Below are 20,755 nucleotides of genomic sequence, written 5' to 3'. Positions count from 1 at the left end.
TGCATAACCTCATGACACAGAGAGGTGCTTACTGTGAGACAGCTTTAGGTACTTTGACAAATTTCCAAAATGTTCCGTTGTTCCTCTTTAACAATGTCTTAACCAATTTCAGGTTGTTATACATTGGTGTTGATATTAAAACTGTAGTTAGTTGGACATATTAATATCGTTTACAATTAAAGTTGTTATACATTGGTGTCGATGAAACATATGTTTTGTATTCTACCTGGTGGTAATAGGCTGCATTTGACTTGACCATAAAACCTAAACCAAAAGATGAACAAATACTGTGGTTTTAGTTGTGTACATGTGATAGCCTTGTAGCCTAATTTCATCTCCATGTGAAGTTATGGAAGGCTGCTAATGTCTTAAAAAAAAGGTACATTTTGTTCTAGCCCAGCTCGTTCACAGGCAACAAACCGTCTTATCATATAATCACTGACGCTTTCCTCTGATTGAACCTTTGTTTTGACAACTTTTTATTGTGTAGCTAACATGCATTATGCATTGATTTCGCATAAAGGTTGCAAAGGCATCTGATCCCAAGACGAGAAGTTATACATTCCTTTAATACAAGCCAGTAATATATTTTCAAAGAACATCTGGAGACATTGCAAATGTAAATAATCTACCAAATAGACAAAAAATGACTTCACCCCTTCTTAATGTCCTTGTGCTTACACCTATTCTCAGTCTTTGACTGGTGAGTCAGGTCTGCTAGATGTGCTTAGTGTGTCAGGTGTGTGAGGGGGTTCAGGTATTGGGGGACTTTCAGATGTAGGACCTTTGTTTGGTGTGTCAGATGACTCAAGTGTTTCCTACAGGCCCGCCTCCTCTTCCTGTTGATCAGGTTCTTCCTCACACTCCCCTTTAGTCATTATGAGTGATGCTGCTGTTCGAGCTCTGTTCTGCATGAAGACCGTCCTCTTCTTCAGTCTCAGTGTTGCTGCTCTTTATTACTGGCCTGGCCTTGTCCCTATAGGATTGGCATCAAATTATATGCATCAATTATATTATATGCATATAAAAGGTCCAATGCAGTCGTTTTTAATCTGAATATCAAATAATTTCTGGGTAACAATTAAGTACCTTTTTTCAATATTTCTTTCTCTCAAAAATAAATAAACAAAAATAGCTTCTTAGCAAAAAGCAATTTCTAAAGCAAGATTTTTGCTAGGACTGTCTGGGTGTAGTCTGAGTGGGGATGGGTAAAACTGAAAACTATCTATTATTGGCAGAGAGGTTTGGAACTCTTTCTTATTGATCTATTTACAAATTTACCGCCTGGTGATGTCACCAGGCCTGCGAAAACTCCATCCCACCAAAACATGCAAAAATTACAGGCAGTCTTTTCAAACAGCTCTTACACTAAAAGGGCATTATCATAATTTTCACAATTTTACAGTATTATTACAATCTCATAGTGTGGAAATACATATAAAACATAGGAACATCACATTTGTGACTGCACTGGGGCTTTAATATACATTTCAATAATATGTTATGTTTTGAGTAAGATCTGCCAATCGCCTGTATGTGATGCACAGAACTCACCTTTTAGTCACTAACTCTCCGTGGATATCGTGCAATGCTCTCCATGAGCTTGATTGTCTTGAGCCAGTCCTCATGCCAGTCCTTAATGCTGTAGTGAGGCTGGCACTGGGTCAGACGAAGAAGCATCAACTGGTTCTCTTTGATGATACGGAGCATCTCCTGCTGTTGCATCTCTCTGCAGAGACTACAATTACAAGGGAAAAAAAGTTTTTCTATTGTGTGTAAGCCATTGAGTTGAGGTACAGTAGGATGCTAAGTTTATGAACATGGACATTTTAGGACCTGGTGAAGCCTCCCTGAATGTAAACATACTACTGCCTCTACCAAAAGGTGTAGACCATTATGGCACATTTAATGTGCTTGCCCTGTGCAAGCTGAGTGGGTCCACACCTGCTTTAGCTGCAGTGGTGTACAGTACTTAAAACCTCTTCGGGATAGGGGGCAGTATTTTCAAGGCCGGATGAAAAACATACCCAAATTAAACTGCCTGCAACTCGGGCCCAGGAGGTAGGATATGCATATTATTAGTATATTTGGATAGAAAACACTCTGAAGTTTCTAAAACTGTTTGAATGATGTCTGTGAGTATAACAGAACTCATATGGCAGGCAAAAACCTGAGAAAAATCCAACCAGGAAGTGGGAAATCTGAGGTTGTAGTTTTTTCAAGTGATTGCCTTGACTGTATACAGTGACTTAGGGTTAATTTTGCACTTCCTAAAGCTTCCACTAGATGTCAACAGTCTTTAGAACCTTGTTTGAGGATTCTATGGTGAATTTGATGGGAATAACAGCCCAAGGAAGTAGGTGTCCCATTATAAGGCATGGGCTCAGTCACGCGCAAGGACTTGGGAGCGAGCTGAGTTCATATTCACTCCTAAAGAGAACGGATAGGTTCGGTTGGAATTTTATTGAAGATATATGTTAAAAACAACCTAAAGATTGATTCTATACATTGTTTGACATGTTTCTACAAACTGTAGTATAACTTTTTTGACTTTCATCTGGACTAATTAAGGACGCGCGTTGTGGGTTTGGATAGTGAACCTAATGCGCGAACAAAATGGATGTATTTGGACATAAATATGAACTTTATCGAACATTTATTGTGGAGCTGGGGTTCCTGGGAGTGCCTTCTGATGAAGATAATAAAAGGTAAGTGAATATTTATAATGTAATTTATTAGTTTTATTGACTCCAAGATGGCGGGTTTCTGTTTGCTAGTTGTTGGTGTCTTCTGGGCTGTACTCAGATTATTGCAAATTGTGCTTTCGCCGTGAACCTTTTTTGAAATCTGACAAAGCGGTAGCATTTAGGAGAAGTCTATCTATAATTCTGTGCATAACACTTGTATATTGATCAAAGTTTATGATGAGTATTTCTGTAATATGTGTGCTCATTGCTCATTCACCGGAGGGTTTGGAGGGAAAACATTTCTGAACATTATGCGCCAATGTAAAATGTTTTTTTTTGGATATAAATATGAACTTTATCGAGCAAAACATACATGTATTGTGTAACATGAAGTCCTATGAGTGCCATCTGATGAAGATCATCAAAGGTTAGTGAATATTTTAGCTGTACTTTTGGTTTTTGTGATGCATCTAGTTGCTTGGAAAATGGCTGTGGTTTTTCTTGTGAAGTTTATGTCCTAACATAATCTAATTTTATGTTTTCGCCGTAAAGCCTTTTTGAAATCGGACAATGTGGTTGGATTAACGAGAGTCTTATCTTTAAAATGGTGTAAAATAGTTGATTGTTTGAGAAAATGGAATTATGAGATTTTAGCTGTTTTGAATTTGGCGCTCTGATTTTCCACTGGCTGTTGTCAAAATCAATCTCGTTAACGGGATCCTGTCTCGATAGGGTCCTCAACAGGTTGTATTTTTTTGCGGTATCTGTACTTTACTATTTATATATGACAACTTTTACTTGACTACATTCCTAAAGAAAATAATGTACTTTGTAATCCATACATTTTCCCTGACACCCAAATGTACTCGTTACATTTTGAATGCTTAGCAGGACAGAAAAATGCACTTTCACCAATTCACGCACTTATCAAGAGAACATCCCTAGTCATCCCTACTGCCTCTGATCTGGTGGACACACTAAACACACATGCTTTGTTTATGAATGATGTCTGGGTATTGGAGGGTACCCCTAGCTATCCGTACATAAAAGAAAAAGAAAACGGTACTATCTGGGTTGCTTAAAGGACAATTCCACCCCAAAACAATATTTTGGTATTTGTTTCGTTTCATTAGTCCATTGTTGACATATTTCCAAAATACAGAAATCATCCCCGTATGATGCATTTTGACAAGCAAAACTTTTTGGGACTATGTCAACAACGAACTAATGAAACAAATACCAAAATCATTTTTGGGTGGAGTTTTCCTTTAACATAAGGAATTTGAAATGATTTATACTTTTACTTCCGATACTTAAGTATATTTAAAGCCACATCTTTAGATTTTTACTCAAGTGGTATTTTACTAGGTGACTTTCACTTTTACAGTCATTTTCTATTACGGCATCTTTACTTTTACTCAAGTATGACAATTGGTTATCTTTCGGTGTCAGCAGTGGGATTTAAAGCCACACCCCTGAAGAGACTAGAGGTAAACACTATACCTTTTGTTTTCATAGTCGTTCCTGTTGTCGATGCGACCAGTAGTCCTCATGATGTGAGATATTTTCTCAAGCAGCATATTGTTTTCCCTCTGAATTTTGGACATGCTTTGCTCCTCAAACTTAATGAGGAAACATTAAGAAATAGAGAAAAACAAGTAAAGCCAACCAAAACAGCAACAACAAAATACAAGGTAACAACTGCTAAGGTTGCAATATGCAACACGGAATGTTCAAGGAAAGCCTGGGACAGACGTATTGGTGAGCTTTCTAAAAAGACACATTTGCCAGCTCAAAAGATAAGAAAAAGGACTGTTTGCTGGATACATGGTGAAATGACATGACTTAGAGATCCTTTATCACCTTTTGTTTCTTCATTTTGAGGGCAAGGTGACCATAGGTTTTAGGTGCAGTTGTGTCGATGGTGTTTTTTGCTGATTTGACCTTGACAAAGACACAACAGTAAAGGTCAACAACACTGGACATTTTTACTCAGCTTGTTTTGTGGAAGCACAAAAAAGGACAATTGATGACTCAGGAATATGACAATACTTTGAAAAACAACAGCTAATAACAATGTTAAATTAATATTGTCAATATGTTAAGGATTTTGCCAACATTGTTGATAGCCTTTGATTTTAGCATCAAAGCAGCTTTCGTTTACCTTTCTCAGATGCATTTCATAGGAGGCCTTGTCCCACTTCTGCTGCAGGTATTTGTTTCCATTGAGAAGCAGTGGCTGGTACAACAGGTGTTGCATGGCTGCAGTACCTGCACTATTGGTCCCAGTCTAACCTCCAGTCAACCTAAGAATTGTCCTACACTGTTACCCGTGCCCTGTGGCCTTCTCTATCTACTGCATATGGAGCTCGCTCGGAGAGGTGCAGTCTGTTTTTAGTCTGTTAACTACAACTTCTGTTAGCTAGTAGAACCACTGTCAACTGCCATGTACTGTCAATTTACTGTAACCTACCTCCAGCGCAGCACTGCCGGATGCCCCACACACAGCCTTCTCTGCTTTGCTAAAGTCTAGCCACTGCATACAAAGCTCAGACAGACTGCAGTCTGTTTTCAGCCTGTCATACCCAGGTTGCCATGACAGCAACGGCATAGAGTGGAGATGAATGAACGTCTTCAAACACTCTGCTTGCTTAACAAGTTCCACAAAGGGAGGGAGAGGCATTAGTGGATGAGATAACTAGTGTGGCGAGGACTTGTTGAAAGAGTGAGAATATAAACGTCTTCATGAGCCTTGTGAAGTGATTCTCCACAATTAAAAAAAAGATATATCTTAATTGCAAGTCTTCTGTTAAATGGTTATGATATAATACAGAAAGTATAAAGATCCTACTCTGTCTGTGGGCAGAAATGCATCGTGGTCTATCTATATTTCTCCCTAATATAGAGACTGTCCTTTTTAGTGTTATGACCTTGGATTCAGACCCGAAGAGCCAACATGTCTATCGTTTGAAATACTTGAAGTGCGCTTGATTTAGCTAGTCAGGTACAATGGAACCGATGGAATAGTGCAAAAACTGCATTAATACGCAAGTATTTCAAATATTGGAGATATATATAATATTCAACCAATTTCTGCTTGGCTTTTCTGTGTCATGCAAGTATGCAGCAAGTGGACTGCCAACAAGGCCATGATATTACCAGTTTAAGGTCATAACATCTTTCAACACCAAAATGTGACTTTTCAGAATGTTCACTTTGAAGTTATTGTTACTGACCCATTTTCACACTCACTCTTATAAATTAAAAACAGACTGCATCGTTTTCATGTAGTTTTCTACTGAAGAGCAACAATTAATACCCTTAGTAACAGTTACCTGGAAACTAACATTGCACCAACACTCCCCAGTAAACAAAGCCAATTTACAAAAGCCTCCCAGGGAGATATTGATGTCATTAATCACAGATCAAATCTTGATTTTAAACTGAACTTTACTGCTGTAGGCTTCTAATTAAGGGGCAATATCTGGCCAAAACACATGGCATTATTTTAAAATAAAATAATTGTTGTGAAGTGGTACATTTATGGAAACACTTTCTATGAAGGCCATATGCATAATGCCAGCAATTATGAGGCACTATGTTGCTGTATATTATAAGTGACTATGATTTGTATACAGAATTATAAGTCTTCACGTGCGTCTATATACCTCTGCTTTTACTGCATTATTACGCTATCAAAGTGCATTATGAGTACATGTATAATGCATTATGCATATAGGCTTCATAGAAAGTTTTACCGAAATGGTAAATGGGCTGATGCTCTGATTTCTGAATGTAGACATTGATAAAACGTCTCATTAAGGCTCAGAAATGAGCTGTCATGAATGGACTTTTACAGCACAGCACCTCTACCTGCTGGTCAAAAGTGGAACTTGGGTTTGTACTGTTCATTAGATGAAAATCTGTCAGACCAGAACCAAATATGAATACATTTACTTATTTGACAAATTTAAAATACAGAGAGTTGTCTCAGCCGAATACAACAATACACACATACAAAATAATTGAGGATTCAAAACACGAAGTCAACAGACTTATTTCCATTGGCGCTGTTTAAAACAACTTCAGTTCAGAGGCATGGCATAAAAGTTACTTTAAAACGTCATGAAAGTGAAAATATGCTTGAGCATTAGAAATATAAAAGTCAACCACAAGTGTGTATCGGATGTATAACATAAAATACTAGTAATATGACATTGTCATGTCAGAAGTTTCACCAGGTCACTGTAGATGCTCAGTGAACATATCAAAAAGATGAGGGATATTCTTTGAGATTCTCCTCCGCAGCTAAACATTTGGGCACGCCAAGGAAAATGTTTGAAAACATTTTACAACAGGAAACGAAAATGTTTATTTCTTATTAGAAGTCTAGGACACCCACCAGGGCCAATTAATTATCCCCCCACTGCAGCCTTACACTGCTGAAGGAGCCCTCATGAATGAATTATGCGCAGTAAATTTTTCCCATCCAGTTTGTTGCTTAGTTTTGTAAGGGGAGACATGCGTTTCTGCACACAACAGAGTGGGTTCTGTCTCTTTCTTCCCAACCTGGGACACAAACTCCAGTAACCTCTGCACAATAAGACAACATATTCCAGAGGCTCTGTCAGTACCACCGACCATAAAAAGCCAATTCACAACCTTGTATAATACAAATGGGCAGTTATCTGTTTGTGGGTCTCCCTCTTTATCTCGCTCTGTCCTTCCCTCTCCTTATTTCTTTAAAGACCTATTATACACAGCAGAGTTCTATGTGCTCTTTGATGAAGATATCAGCAGCACAAATCACACAGCAGTTGTTTGTTTTCTTGGCCCCGACACAGAGATTGTTCTGAGTAGCAACTTAACAACACAGCAGTTAAATATGATAACACCCAGACAGCCATCTACAGTATCAGGTATACAGGTCCTTAAGACAAGCAGCTAGAATCTGATTGTCATGTCAGCCTGGTTACTTATTGAAACCTTATGTTTTTCTTACACAAACTGAGTCTTTGTATAACAGGTTAGATAAAGTAATTGGTTTGATTATTTTGCATGTTTTCATGTCCAATGTCCTGAGGATGATGGGAAATGCCTTCAAAACCAGCCACTAGTGGTAACAGTGAGCTCTATTACCATTATGTAGACTTGGGTTTTGTTAAAAACACTGTGGATTGGGGTGGCAGATAGGTGTAATCCCATGACTCCAGATCTGAAAGTCCAATGTTCAATCTTAGTTGTAGGCAAAAAAATTTTGGGGGGGGTTTTAACTGCTATCCCAAACCTTAACCCTTAACTTAACCATTCAGAATGAATGCATAAACGTAATGTTTTAACCATATCCAAAACCTTAACCATTAACCTTTGGCGAAACGGAGCGATGCGCAGCAGGAGTCAACCCAGGGTTTTAAAAAAACACTTCAAAATTTGACATTAGGAGAAATGAAAACTCAGCAAAAAAATAAACGTCCCTTTTTCAGGACCCTGTCTTTCAAAGATTATTCGTAAAAATCCAAATAACTTTACAGATCTTCATTGTAAATGGTTTAAACACTGTTTCCCATATAGAACTCACATCTGTAGCCATGACATGCTTTGAAAGGCTAGCCATGGCTCACATCTACACCGTCATCCCAGACACCCTGGACCCACTCCAATTCGCATACCGCTCCAACAGATCCACAGATGACTTCATCTCTATTGCACCTCACACTGCCCTCTCCCACCTGGACAAGAGGAACACCTATTTGAAAATATTGTTTACAGCTCAGCGTTCAACACCATAGTGCCCTCGAAGCTCATCACTAAGCTCAGGAACATGGCACTGAACACCTCCATCTGCAACTGGATCTTGGAATTCCTGATGGGCTGCCACCCAAGTGGTGAGGGTTGGCAACAACACATCCACCTTGCTGACCCTCAACACAGGGACCCCTCAGGGATGCGTGCTTAGTCCCTTCCTGTACTCCCTGTTTGCTGATGACAATAAGACAGCCTATAGGGAGGAGGTCAGTGACCTGGTAGTCTGGTGCCAGGTCAACAACCTCTCCCTCATTGTCAGCAAGACAAAGAAGTTGATCGTGGACTAGAGGAAATGGAGGGCCACATCGATAGGGCCATAGTGGAGTGGGTCACAAGCGTCAACATCCTCGGTGTCTACATCACTAAGGAAATAACATGGTCCACACACACTAACACAGTCATGAAGAAGGCACGACAACAGCTCAGGAGGCTGAAAACATTTGGCATGGGCCCTCAGATCCTCAAGTGTGTACGGCCCAGTAAATCACTGGGGCCAAGCTCCCTGCCATCCTGGAGCTCTATACTAGGCAGTGTAAGAGGAAGGCACTAAAAATTGTCAAAGCCTCCAGCCACTCAAGTCATAGACTGTTCTCTCTGCTACCGCACAGCAAGTGGTACCAATATACCAAGTCTGGAACCAACAGGATCCTGAACAGTTTCTACTCCCAAACCACAAGACTGCTAAATAGTTAACCTATCACGTTTCAGGGAAGATCCAGATGCAGACAGTGTCGAAGTAACAAAAGTTTATTACTAGAACAGGGGGCAGGCAAAACGGCAGGTCAAAGGCAGGCAGAGGTCAGTAATCCAGATCAGAGTCCAAAAGGTACAGAACGGCAGGCAGGGTCAGGGCAGGCAGAGGTCAATAATCCAGTGTGGTGTGACAAGGTACAGAATGGCAGGCAGGCTCAGGGCAGGCAGAATGGTCAAAACCAGGGAAAACTAGAAAACAGGAACTAGAAACAATAGCAAGGGGAAAAACACTGGTAGGCTTGACGAACAAAACGAACTGGCAACAGACAAACAGAACACAGGTATAAATACACTGGGGATAATGGGCGACACCTGGAGGGGGGTTGAGACAAGCACAAAGACAGGTGAAACAGATCAGGGTGTTACATAACCAAGTAGCTACCTGGACTAACTGCATTGACCCCCTTTTGGACTAACTGTGTTGAATCCTCACACATGCGGGTGCTACTGCTTATTATCTATCCTGTTGCTTAGTCACTTTACCCCTACCTATATGCACATATCTACCTCAATTACCTCGTACCCCTGCACATTGACTCAGTACTGATACCCCGTGTATATAGCCATGTTATCGTTACTCATATTTTTTCTCTCTGCATTGTTGGGAAGGGCCCATAATTAAGCAAATCACTGTTAGTCTACACCTGTTGTTTATGAAGTATATGACAAATACAATTTGATAAAACATTTTGATTTGATTTGGTAGCCTTGCAGTTTTGGCATGTGGCGGTGACACAGACTGTGGGTCCGGCCTGTAGCTTTGTCCATGGACATCAGCAGCTGGGCTGGGGACAACCTGGGGGGTGAGGCTGGCAGAGGCCCTCCGTAACAGGGTAGATGGAAGCTGGCCATGTGTGTGTGCTTGCCTGTGTGTTTGCCTATTTGTGTGTATGTGGGCCCGCTGGAGCCTTCACCTATGACTCGACTTGTATCAGACTTTCATCTGCTAGTTGCTCCTCAGTCCAAGCGGTGCCAAATACATGGCACTCTCCTATTGGTGGAGAGCTGGGCTAAAGGCATTCTGGTTGAGTTGTGGGGTGAAGGGGAGGTGATGGTTTTAACAGCATTTGTTTTCTTCTTCGGGGGCACACTGTGGGCCTGGTCTGTTCTTCCTTGTAATCAGCAGTATAGAGTTTACTTTCTACAAAGGCCAAATCGGACTAAGAGAAAGTAGAGACTGATGATAGTTATCACTACCCAGCGGGATATGATGTATTCAATAACGGAATGTTCTGATTGTATACTGGTTGAATAAGGATGTTTAGTTAACGTATATTTTAGCAACCAGAAAAAAAGATTAGGACATCAAATCAACTTCTAATTTTGGTGGCTGTTTAATTGAGTTGTCAACAAATGTGAATTCACTTTCAAATAAACTATCCCTTGAAATCCTGTTGTTGATTTGTGATTGAAGTCTGTTTAGAATGAAATCTGGTGAGAATGTAGTTTTTATTAATTCAACCCCAGAACTCCATTGACTTACAGTATGTTGATAGAACAGTGCAAAAAATATTCTGCTCACTTTCTATTTTGTTTGCAAAAAGCATATCTAAGAAAAGAAACATTACTTACGAGCATAGCCCTCAAACTACCCCATACATCAATGTTTACAGTCGAACAGTAAAACACAGACCAATCTATCCTAGGCCATTTCCTTGCACCTTACCTTTCTCTCTCTCTCTCTCTCTCTCTCCAGTTTTGGAACGCTTGCTCTCTCTCTTTCTCTCTCTCTCTCCCCGTCAGGGAGAAATATGTTACAATAAAATCCCACCAGGGACCCCCTGCCTCCCAGCTCCAGCCTAGGCAATCTAAAACAGGTATTCTAATGATGACAACACAATAAACAGGGGATATCCTCCAGGGTGCAATGATTCTTTGCATAAAGTAGACAGATTGATAGGGGCGCTGACATGAGAGGCCTCTCTGCTTTCTAGAATCTAAAAGGATTATTCGGCTCTCCCCATAGGAGAACCTTTTGAAGAACCCTTTTTGGTTCCAGGTAGAACCCTTTTGGTTCCAGGTAGAGCCCTATTGGATTCCAGGTAAAACCCTTTCCCAAGAGGATTTTACATGGAACTCAAAATAATTCTACCTGGAACCAAAAATGGTTCTCCTATGGGGACAGCCGAAGAACCCTTTTGGAACCCTTTCTTCTAAGACTGTATGGACAGGGTAGTGCTGTGGAGCCTGTAGTGAACAGCTCAAGGGGTTGTGATTAGACCACTGTCAGACCATGCTTTGAATGACCTCACGCACGCATGTATGCACACCCGTGTACACACACACATGCATGCACGTACACCTGCCACATCCATACGAAATACGCACGCAAACACTCACGCACAAACGTACAAGTCAGGGGTCCAGGTTTGTGTGTAGCATGTATAACCCCTCTAGTGATATACTGTGTCGCTTTCTGTGGGCTTTCCTGCAAGAACATTCAATCAGGAAACATTGTTGTTAAGTGGCCCACCTCCTGCAGACTCAGTCATCACATACAAGACATGGGTGCCACAGTAACTAGGTCATTAAAGTGGATTTATGGTGTAATTCTGAGAGAAAGCATGCAAGGGAAAGATGTCATACTTTGGTTATTTTCTGGTTAAAGTGACAACCAAATTACAACCAAGTACCTCATTGCGACCCCCACAAAATGTAAAAACATCCTTTTACAACCAGTATACAGACTGATGTCATTGCGACCAGTTTAATCCGCTGTACCGTGTATTTATGTATACATATATTTTTGTACACACACAAACACAGACACATAGTTTATTGCATTGATCAACTGGGTTGCAATGTCTGCTGTTTGTGTCGTACTGTTTCGGAAGAAAACTGAGTGCAATGACATATAGCTTAATACAGATTTCTCTAAAATATTTTATGATGATTGCTGTTTCCTAATAAGGATGCACTCTGTATCTGTTTTATGTTCTGACTAAGGCGGAGGTCAAACTTGTTTTGATATTTATCAGGTCAAAGCAAGTATACACACATACAAGATTATTTTAGCAATTGTGGGGCATGGCACTGTCTGCTTATTATACTGCTTATTTACTGTATGTCACTGCCTATTATAATTCATTATTACAAATTGATTAGCCTGACAACATAAGGGACTAATGCTCTTTCTGAGTTATAGAAAATGTACACAAAATATAATAGGACCCTAATCTTTCACTGGGGCCACATATGACAGTCGTTCATCTTCCTTAGGATCCTGTTCAAGGTGACTGAGGTTGTGTCCCGAATGACACCCTATTCCATATATAGCGCACTACTTTTGACAATCCCATAGGCCTCTGGTAAAAAGTAGTGCACTACATAGGGAATAGAGTGCCATTTGGGACAAACTCTGAATTATTTATTTAATAGCTATGAAAAGGTTCGGTTCCACTGAAACTCTGACTGATGTCATCCCCTTAACACAGATACACAACCAAAACAGAAGATAAAGTAGACGCTAATCTTGGGTCAGTTTAGCATTTTCCCCACTATGGTTAAGGTTATAATTGGGGGTGGGGAAGCTGATCCTAGATCTGCACCTAGGGGAAACTTCCCCCTGGAGCTGAAGCTTAAAAAGAGTTGTTGTCCTTTCCAATTTAGTCTGTGATGGAAAACCATCCAACCCTCAGAGACAAGTGTTGGTACACCAGAAACTGTTGTCATAGGCAACACCAACAGGCCCAGCATCCCCATAGGCTGATCTGACAAACATTCTCTGAGCCTGAAAACAAAATAACAGGGGTAGTGTTACATTTAGCTGTCAGTGTGTAGGTCTACACCTTGTGAAATGCACTTTGTAGTTGTTGTAAAGACTTTTATTGCTGTAGATTATTCCTGTAGAGCCATAAGTGCTAAATAGTTAGTTAACCAATAGCTACCCAGACTATTTAACGATCTACATTGACCCTTTTTGCACTAACTCTTTTGAGTCATCATATACGCTGTTGTTACTGCTTTATCTATCCTGTTGCCTAGTCACATTATCCCTACCTACAATGCATTCGGAAATTAATCAGACCCCTTCACTTTTTCCACATTTTGTTACGTTACAGCCTCATTCTAAAATGTATTTAATAGTTTTTCCCCACACCAATATACAGACAATACCCCATAATGACAAAGCAAAACGTCTTTTATTTTTTTTGCTAACATTTTTTTTAGAACAAATAAATTAATAAGTTCTTTTTTTTGTTGTTGACCTTTGTCAGTGATTACAGCATCGTGTCTTCTTGGGTATGACGCTACAGGCGTGGCACACCTGTATTTGTGGAGTATCTCTAATTTTTCTCTGAAGATCCTCCAGACGTGACACTTGGCATTCAGGCCAAAGAGTTCAATCTTGGTTTCATCAGACCAGAGAATCTTATTTCTCATGGTCTGAGAGTTCTTCAGGTACCTTTTGGAAAACCAATCAGACTGTTATGTGCCTTTTACTGAGGAGTGGCTTCTGTCTACCATAAAGACCTGATTGGTGGAGTGCTGCAGAGAAGTTTGTCCTTCTGGAAGGTTCTCCCATCTCCACAGAGGAACTCTGGAGCTTTGTCAGAGTGACCATCGGGTTCTTGGTTACCTCCCTGACCATGTCCTTTCTCCCCCAATTGCTCAGCTTGGCCAGGCGGCCAGCTCTAGGAAGGGTCTTGGTGGTTCCAAATGTCTTCCATATAAGAATGATGGAGGCCACTGTGTTCTTGGAGACCTTCAATGCTGCATAAATGTTTTGGTACCCTTCCCCAGATCTTAGCTTCGACACAATCCTGTCTTGGAGCTCTACGGACAATTCCTTCGACCTCATGGCTTGGTTTTTGCTCTGACATGCACTGTCTTTCCAAATCATGTCCAATCAACTGAATTTACCACAGCTGGACTCCAATCAAGTTGTAGAAACATCTCAAGGATGATCAATGGAAACAGGAGCTCAATTTTGAGTCTCATAGAAAAGGGTCTGAATACTTATGTATTAATAACTTTTCAAGTTCATAACTCTGCACTCTCCTCAAGTAATAGCTACTGTAAACTGTAAATTGGACAGTGCAGTTAGATTAACAAAAATGTAAGCTTTCTGCCAATATCAGATATGTCTATGTCCTGGAAAATTTTCTTGTTACTTACAACCTCATGCTAATAGCATTAGCCTATGTTAGCTCAACCGTCCCGCGGGGGACCCACCGATCCTGTAGAGCAGTGGTGCCCAAACTTTTTATAGTCCCTTACCCCTTCGAACATTCATTCACCACAGGTTAATGAGAAGAAGGGTGTGCTTGAAAGGATGCGCATAGCTCTGCAATGTTGGGTTGTATTGGAGAAATTCTCAGTCTTAAATCATTTTCCACACACAGTCTGTGCCTTTATTTAGTTTTCATGCTAGTGAGGGCCAAGAATCCACTCTCACATAGGTACATGGTTGCAAAGGGCATCAGTGTCTTAAGGGACTTTCAAACTGTTACAGAGTTGAATGGCTGTTATAAGAGAAAACTGAGGATGGATCAATAACATTATATTATAGTTACTCCACAATACTAACCAAACTATGTAAATAAATGACAGAGTGAAAAGAAGAAAGTCTGTACAGAATATAAATATTCCAAAACATGCATCCTGTTTGCAATAAGGCACTAAAGTAATACTGCAAAAAATGTGGCAAAGAAATGTACTTTTTGTCCTGAATCCAAAGCGTTATGTTTGGGGCAAATCCAACACAACACATCACTGATTACTACTCTTCATGTTTTCAAGCATGGTGGTGACGGCATCATGGTATTGGTATGCTTGTCATCGGCAAGGACTAGGGAGATTTGTAGGATAAAAATAATCGGAATAGAGTTTAGCAAATGCAAAATCCTAGGTTCAACAGACACTGGGAGACAAATCCACCTTTCAGCAGGACAACAACCTTAAATATACACAGGAGTTGCTTACCAAGACAATCTTGTTTCTGTTCCTGAGTGGCCTAGTTACGATTTTCACTTAAATAGGCTTGAAAATCTATGGGAAGACTTGAAAATAGCTACAGTTGAAGTCAGAAGTTTACATACACCTTAGCCGAATACATTTAAACTCAGTTTTCACAATTCCTGACGTTTAATCCTAGTAAAAATACCCTATCTTAGGTCAGTTAGGATCACCATTTTTCTTTAAGAATGTGAAATGTCAGAATAATAGTAGAGAGAAGGATTTATTTCAGCTTTTATTTATTTTATCACATTCCCAATAGGTCAGAAGTTTACATACACTCAATTAGTGTTTGATAGCATTGCTTTTAAATTGTTTAACTTGGGTCAAAAGTTTCAGGTAGCCTTCCACAAGTTTCCCACAATAAATTGGATGAATTTTGGCCCATTCCTCCTGACAGAGCTGGTGTAACTGAGTCAGGTTTGTAGGCCTCCTTGCTCGCACACGCTTTTTCAGTTCTTTCCACACATTTTCTATAGGATTGAGGTCAGGGCTTTGCGATAGCCACTCCAATACCTTGACTTTGTTGACCTTAAGCCATTTTGACACAACTTTGGAAGTATGCTTGGGGTCATAATTTCCCGCCTCATGATGCTATCTATTTTGTGAAGTGCAACAGTCCCTCCTGCAGCAAGCACCCCCACAAAATGATGCTGCCACCCCCGTGCTTCACGGTTGGGATGGTGTTCTTCGGCTTGCAAGACAGCTGCGTGGTCCCGTGGTGTTTATACTTGCGTACTATTGTTTATACAGATGAACGTGGTACCTTCAGGCGTTTGGAAATTGCTCCCAAGGATGAACCAGACTTGTGGAGGTCTACAATTTCTTTGGATTTTCCCATGATGTCAAGCAAAGAGGCACAGAGTTTGAAGGCAGGCCTTGAAATACATCCACAGGTACACCTCCAATTGACTCAAATGATGTCAATTAGCCCATCAGAAGCTTCTAAAGCCATGACATCGTTTTCTGAAATTTTCCAAGCTGTTTAAATGTACAGTCAACTTAGTGTATGTAAACTTCTGACCCACTGGAATTGTGATACAGTGAATTATAAGTGAAATAATCTGTCTGTAAACAATTTCTAACAATTGTTGGAAAAAGTAGATGTCCTAATCGACTTGCCAAAACTATAGCTTGTTAACAAGAAATTTGTGGAGTGGTTGAAAAACGAGTTTTAATGACTCCAACCTAAGTGTATGTAAACTTCTGACTTCACCTGTATTTAGCAATGATCAACAACCAACTTGAGAGAGCTTGACAATTATTTTAAAGAATAATGGTCAAATATTGTACAATCCAGGTGTGCAAAACTCTTACCTAGCGGGCATACGACGTGATAAAGATGTCTTTTGTTGGTTGAAATCTGGTCAGGATATCTTATAACCAGATCACAACCAGATAAAGATGTCTTTTTGATGACATTTTAGATTTTTTTGCTTAAAATCTGATCAGTTATCTAAATGGTACTCAATTAATAGACATCAATCTATATAAACATGGGTATAAATTTCAGTTATGTTCTTTTTCAGCAAGGTTTGCTTGATTCAGTTTAGCACACTTGGCAAACAACAGCTGGCAGAGCGCACCAAAGTGGGTTAGGGTCTCGTGGCATACTGTACCCAGTCAACATGCTGGGCTCGGGCCTAATCCGAGACTCAGGGGACTCGGCATGGACTCGGAAGGGGGGGGGGGGGGGGGGTCATGCGGGCCGAGCTCTGGGCTTCAGTTTATCCGGCCTGAATAACTTTTTCAGGAGTAGGGGCATTAGAGGTTTTTATTCGGCAGGTGGTCAGCCAATACATAAGCTTATTAAAGAGTAGTGATACTATCGAGCAGTGTGCGGGTTTCTTTTTTTTCTAATTTTATTCGGTAGGTGTTGAAATATAATATATTGTGATATATTTCACCCCTGTCATGTAATTTGCTAGTTCATTAAAAGCAAACATTTGTTACAGTCTCTGCAGTCCAATAGCTATTCAGCCAGCTATCAGATATGGTCCCTAATTTAGAGAATTTTTGATGCTATAAATGCTTTCGCTTTTACTACAGGCTATGGCAGTGTTTTTCGTACCTGCAGTCCACCCAATTGAAAAGTGCACATTCATCTCCTTAACATTTGTTCCAGGCTACCAGCATGTAAGATAAACATGCACAATAATACAGGATACCCTACAAAAATGCACTGCCATTAAAATGCAGTAAAACTGCAGTACAATGAAGTAATGGTTGTTTAATGCTGTGTGTGTTGGCTTATAATGGTCATCTTTTATCTGTGTTAGCATAATTGCACTGTTTATTGTGCTGCACATTTTCTTCTGTTCCACTGAATACTGTTTTGAAGTAATATTATGACTAACTAAAAAACGCTCGTAGGCCTATGTCTTTTATTTAAACATCACACAACAATCCAGCAGGATTTACAAAAGTCATATTTATTGCAATTATTGCACCTGAATTTGACCCTGAAAATATGACTATCATATTTTCACTAAAGCTTTTTTTGGCAATTAACATTGTCATTTTATTTTAATTTTAGTAGCTAGCTAAATAAGGAAGTAGGCATATGAGTTCCAGCTAAAACTTTGGTTGGAATCTATGACTCACGCAGTAATAGATCTCTAGGCGCAGGTTGTCTGCTTGCTCGGGCGCACCGGTCAACATTCCAGAGATTATGATTATGATCACAATAACATTTTTAAAAGATTGTCAGAGAGAGATGAGAGATGGTGCATGAATACACATATAGGAAACATTGATTGTGTGTGAGTGTATTTGTTTATTATGGATCCCCATTAGCTGCTGCCAAAGCAGCAGCTACTCTTCCTGAGGTCCAGCAAAATTAAGGCAGTTTATACAAATTTAAAAACATTACAATACATTCACAGATTTCACAACACACTGTGTGCCCTCAGGCCCCTACTCCACCACTACCACATATCTACAGTACTAAATCCATCGGTCTTTATAGTGTGTATGTTATCGTGTGTGTGTGTGTGTGTGTGTGTGTGTGTATACACATGTGTCTGTGCCAATGTTTGTGTTGCTTCACAGTCCCCGCTGTTCCATAAGGTGTTTTTTAATCTGTTTTTAAATCTAATTTTACCGCTTGCGTCAGTTACTTGATGTGGAATAGAGTTCCATGTAGTCATGGCTCTATGTAGTACTGTGATTCTCCCATAGTCTGTTCTGGACTTGTGGCATGTCTTGTGGGGTATGCATGGGTGTCCGAGCTGTGTGCCAGCAGTTTAGACAGACAGCTCGGTGCATTCAACATGTCAATACCTCTCATAAATAAAAGTAGTGATGAAGTCAATCTCTCCTCCACTTTCAGCCAGGAGAAATTGACATGCATATTATTAATATTAGCTCTCTGTGGACATCCAAGGGCCAGCCGTGCTGCCCTGTTCTGAGTCAATTGCAATTGCAAAGTCCTTTTTTGTGGCACCTGATCACACGATTATGATATTGCGATCACTACATCCTACGGATTTGGATACTGCTTTAAAGCAAATAGTAAAGATGTGATCAATACATGTTGATGATTTAATTGCTATGCTGTTTGTAACTACCCTGGTAGTTGGACTGACAATGTCACGACTTCTGCCGAAGTCGATGCCCCTCCTTGTTCGGGTGGTGCTCGGCGATCGACGTCACCGGTCTTCTAGCCATCACTTATCCATTTTTCATTTTCCATTGGTTTTTTCTTGTTTTCCTACACACCTGTTTCCAATCCCATTCATTACATGTTGTGTATTTAACCCTCTGTTGTCCCTCATGTCCTTGTCTGAGATTGTTTTGTTTTGTTATTGATTTTGTGTATTTTTGTATTGGTGAGCTACGGGTATTTGTACCCATGTTATTTTTATGTACGTTGGTTTTGGAGTTCGTGTTTGTTTATTATTTATTAAACAACTCCAGTTACACCAAGTTGGTTTCTCCTGCGCCTGACTTCCTTGCCACCTACACACACGACGATGACAGAATCTCGGACCAAAGTATGAAGTCAGCAGGAGAGGGTACCCCGGACATGGAGGTGGAGGAGCGCGTCCAGGAGAATGAGGAGAAGCTTCACCATCTATGCACCGCCATGGATCGCGTTGTCCAGAATATGGACCGCTGGGAGAGACAGGGAGTTTTTCCAGCGCCTCCACCAGCCCAACCGGGGTCTATCCTGAGCGCCCCTTCTCATCCGTCTATCCATGCCTCAGGGGTACGACGGAAGTGCTGCCACCTGCCGGGGTTTCCTACTACAATTAGACCTTTTCCTGGCCACGGTCCACCCAGTTCCATCTGATTGTGAGAGGAGTTTCGCCTTCGCCTCGTGCCTCACCGGGAGAGCCCTGGAGTGGGCCAGCGCTGTGTGTGGAGGAGATGATGCGGCGTTGGACCATTTTGAGGAGTTCACCTGCCGTTTTTGGTCAGTCTTTGACCATCCACCTGAGGGCAGAGCGGTGGATGAGCGCCTCTACCATCTGAGGCAGGAGACAAGGAGCGTCCAGGATTTTGCCCTGGAGTTTAGGACCCTGGCAGCCGGTGCGGGATGGAATCACAGGGCCCTGATCGACCATTACCGTTGTAGTCTGCGTGAGGATGTCCGTCGGGAGCTGGCCTGCAGAGACACCACCCTCACCTTCGACCTGCTGGTGGATCTGGCTGGACAACCTGCTGGCTGCTCGCGGACTTCCAGATCGGGGTCAGGTGGTTCCATCCTCCCACACCCCCTCTCCTATACCCAGGGAGACCGGAGGGGGTTCCCGCTCGCGCACCATCTGTGGCCGCAGAGGTCACACTGCTGGTCGGTGCCGGGTAGGTTCCTCTGGGAATCGAGGTAGCAGGCAGGGCGCTCTGGCGCAACCCCAGGTGAGTAGGTACCATTCTCCTCCAGAGCCCTCTGTTGCACTTATGTTTGTGTCTGTTACTTTTCCTGATTTTTCCCCACGTTCCCAGCATAAGGCGCTAGTAGATTCAGGTGTGGCTGGGAATTTTATTGATCAAGCTTTTGCTCATAGTTTAGGGATCCCCATTGTACCCGTGGATGTGCCTTTCCCCGTTCACACCTTAGATAGTCGACCATTAGGGTCAGGGTTAACCAGGGAGGCCACAGCTCCTTTGAGTATGGTGACGCAGGGGGGTCACAAGGAAAAAATGTGTATTTTCCTTATGGACACTCCTACGTATCCCGTGGTGCTGGGTCTACCTTGGTTAATTTGTCATAACCCCACTTTTTCTTGGCCACAGAGGGCTCTCACGGGGTGGTCGCGAGAGTGCTCAGGTAGGTGTGTAGGGGTTTCCGTTGGTGCTACTACGGTGGAGAGTCCAGACCAGGTCTCCACTGTGCGCATTCCCCCCGAATATGCCGATTTGGCTCTCGCCTCACACTGTATTGACGACTCAATTACCACCCCATCGACAGGGGGATTGTGCGATAAATCTCATGGTAGACGCTGCACTTCCCAGGAGTCACGTGTATCCCCTATCGCAAGCGGAGACGGTGGCTATGGAAACATATGTCTCCGAATCCCTGCGTCAGGGGTACATTCGGCCCTCCATTT

General features: G+C 41.4%; 1 protein-coding gene across 1 annotated transcript; it reads right to left on the bottom strand.

Annotated features, from left to right (window-relative positions):
• Nucleotides 1-455: 455 nt before the first annotated feature.
• cfap97d2 (CFAP97 domain containing 2) lies at nt 456-5,254 on the bottom strand. Its single transcript, XM_014172795.3, has 5 exons — nt 4,852-5,254; nt 4,551-4,631; nt 4,191-4,309; nt 1,555-1,738; nt 456-976 (listed from the first exon to the last, which is right to left on the bottom strand). Exons 1-4 carry the CDS (start codon nt 4,945-4,947, stop codon nt 1,558-1,560), a joined length of 477 nt encoding a protein of 158 aa, XP_014028270.3. The 5' UTR covers nt 4,948-5,254; the 3' UTR covers nt 456-976; nt 1,555-1,557.
• Between the last annotated feature and the right edge of the window lie 15,501 nt (nt 5,255-20,755).

This window comes from Salmo salar, chromosome 25, assembly GCF_965601325.2.
Source record: "Salmo salar chromosome 25, fSalSal1, whole genome shotgun sequence".
NCBI lineage: Eukaryota > Metazoa > Chordata > Actinopteri > Salmoniformes > Salmonidae > Salmo > Salmo salar.
The sequence above is the reverse complement of the archived record's forward strand: the minus strand, read 5'-3'. Positions and strand labels throughout refer to the sequence as shown.

What these genes read in the sequence shown, in the direction of transcription:
- cfap97d2 (XM_014172795.3), bottom strand. Translation starts at nt 4,947, where the DNA reads ATGCAACACCTGTTGTACCAGCCACTGCTTCTCAATGGAAACAAATAC. An exon ending in ATGAAATGCATCTGAGAAAG is followed by an intron (nt 4,632 to 4,851) that starts GTAAACGAAAGC and finishes GTCTTTGTCAAG; the next exon opens with GTCAAATCAGCAAAAAACAC. An exon ending in TCAAAATGAAGAAACAAAAG is followed by an intron (nt 4,310 to 4,550) that starts GTGATAAAGGAT and finishes TTCCTCATTAAG; the next exon opens with TTTGAGGAGCAAAGCATGTC.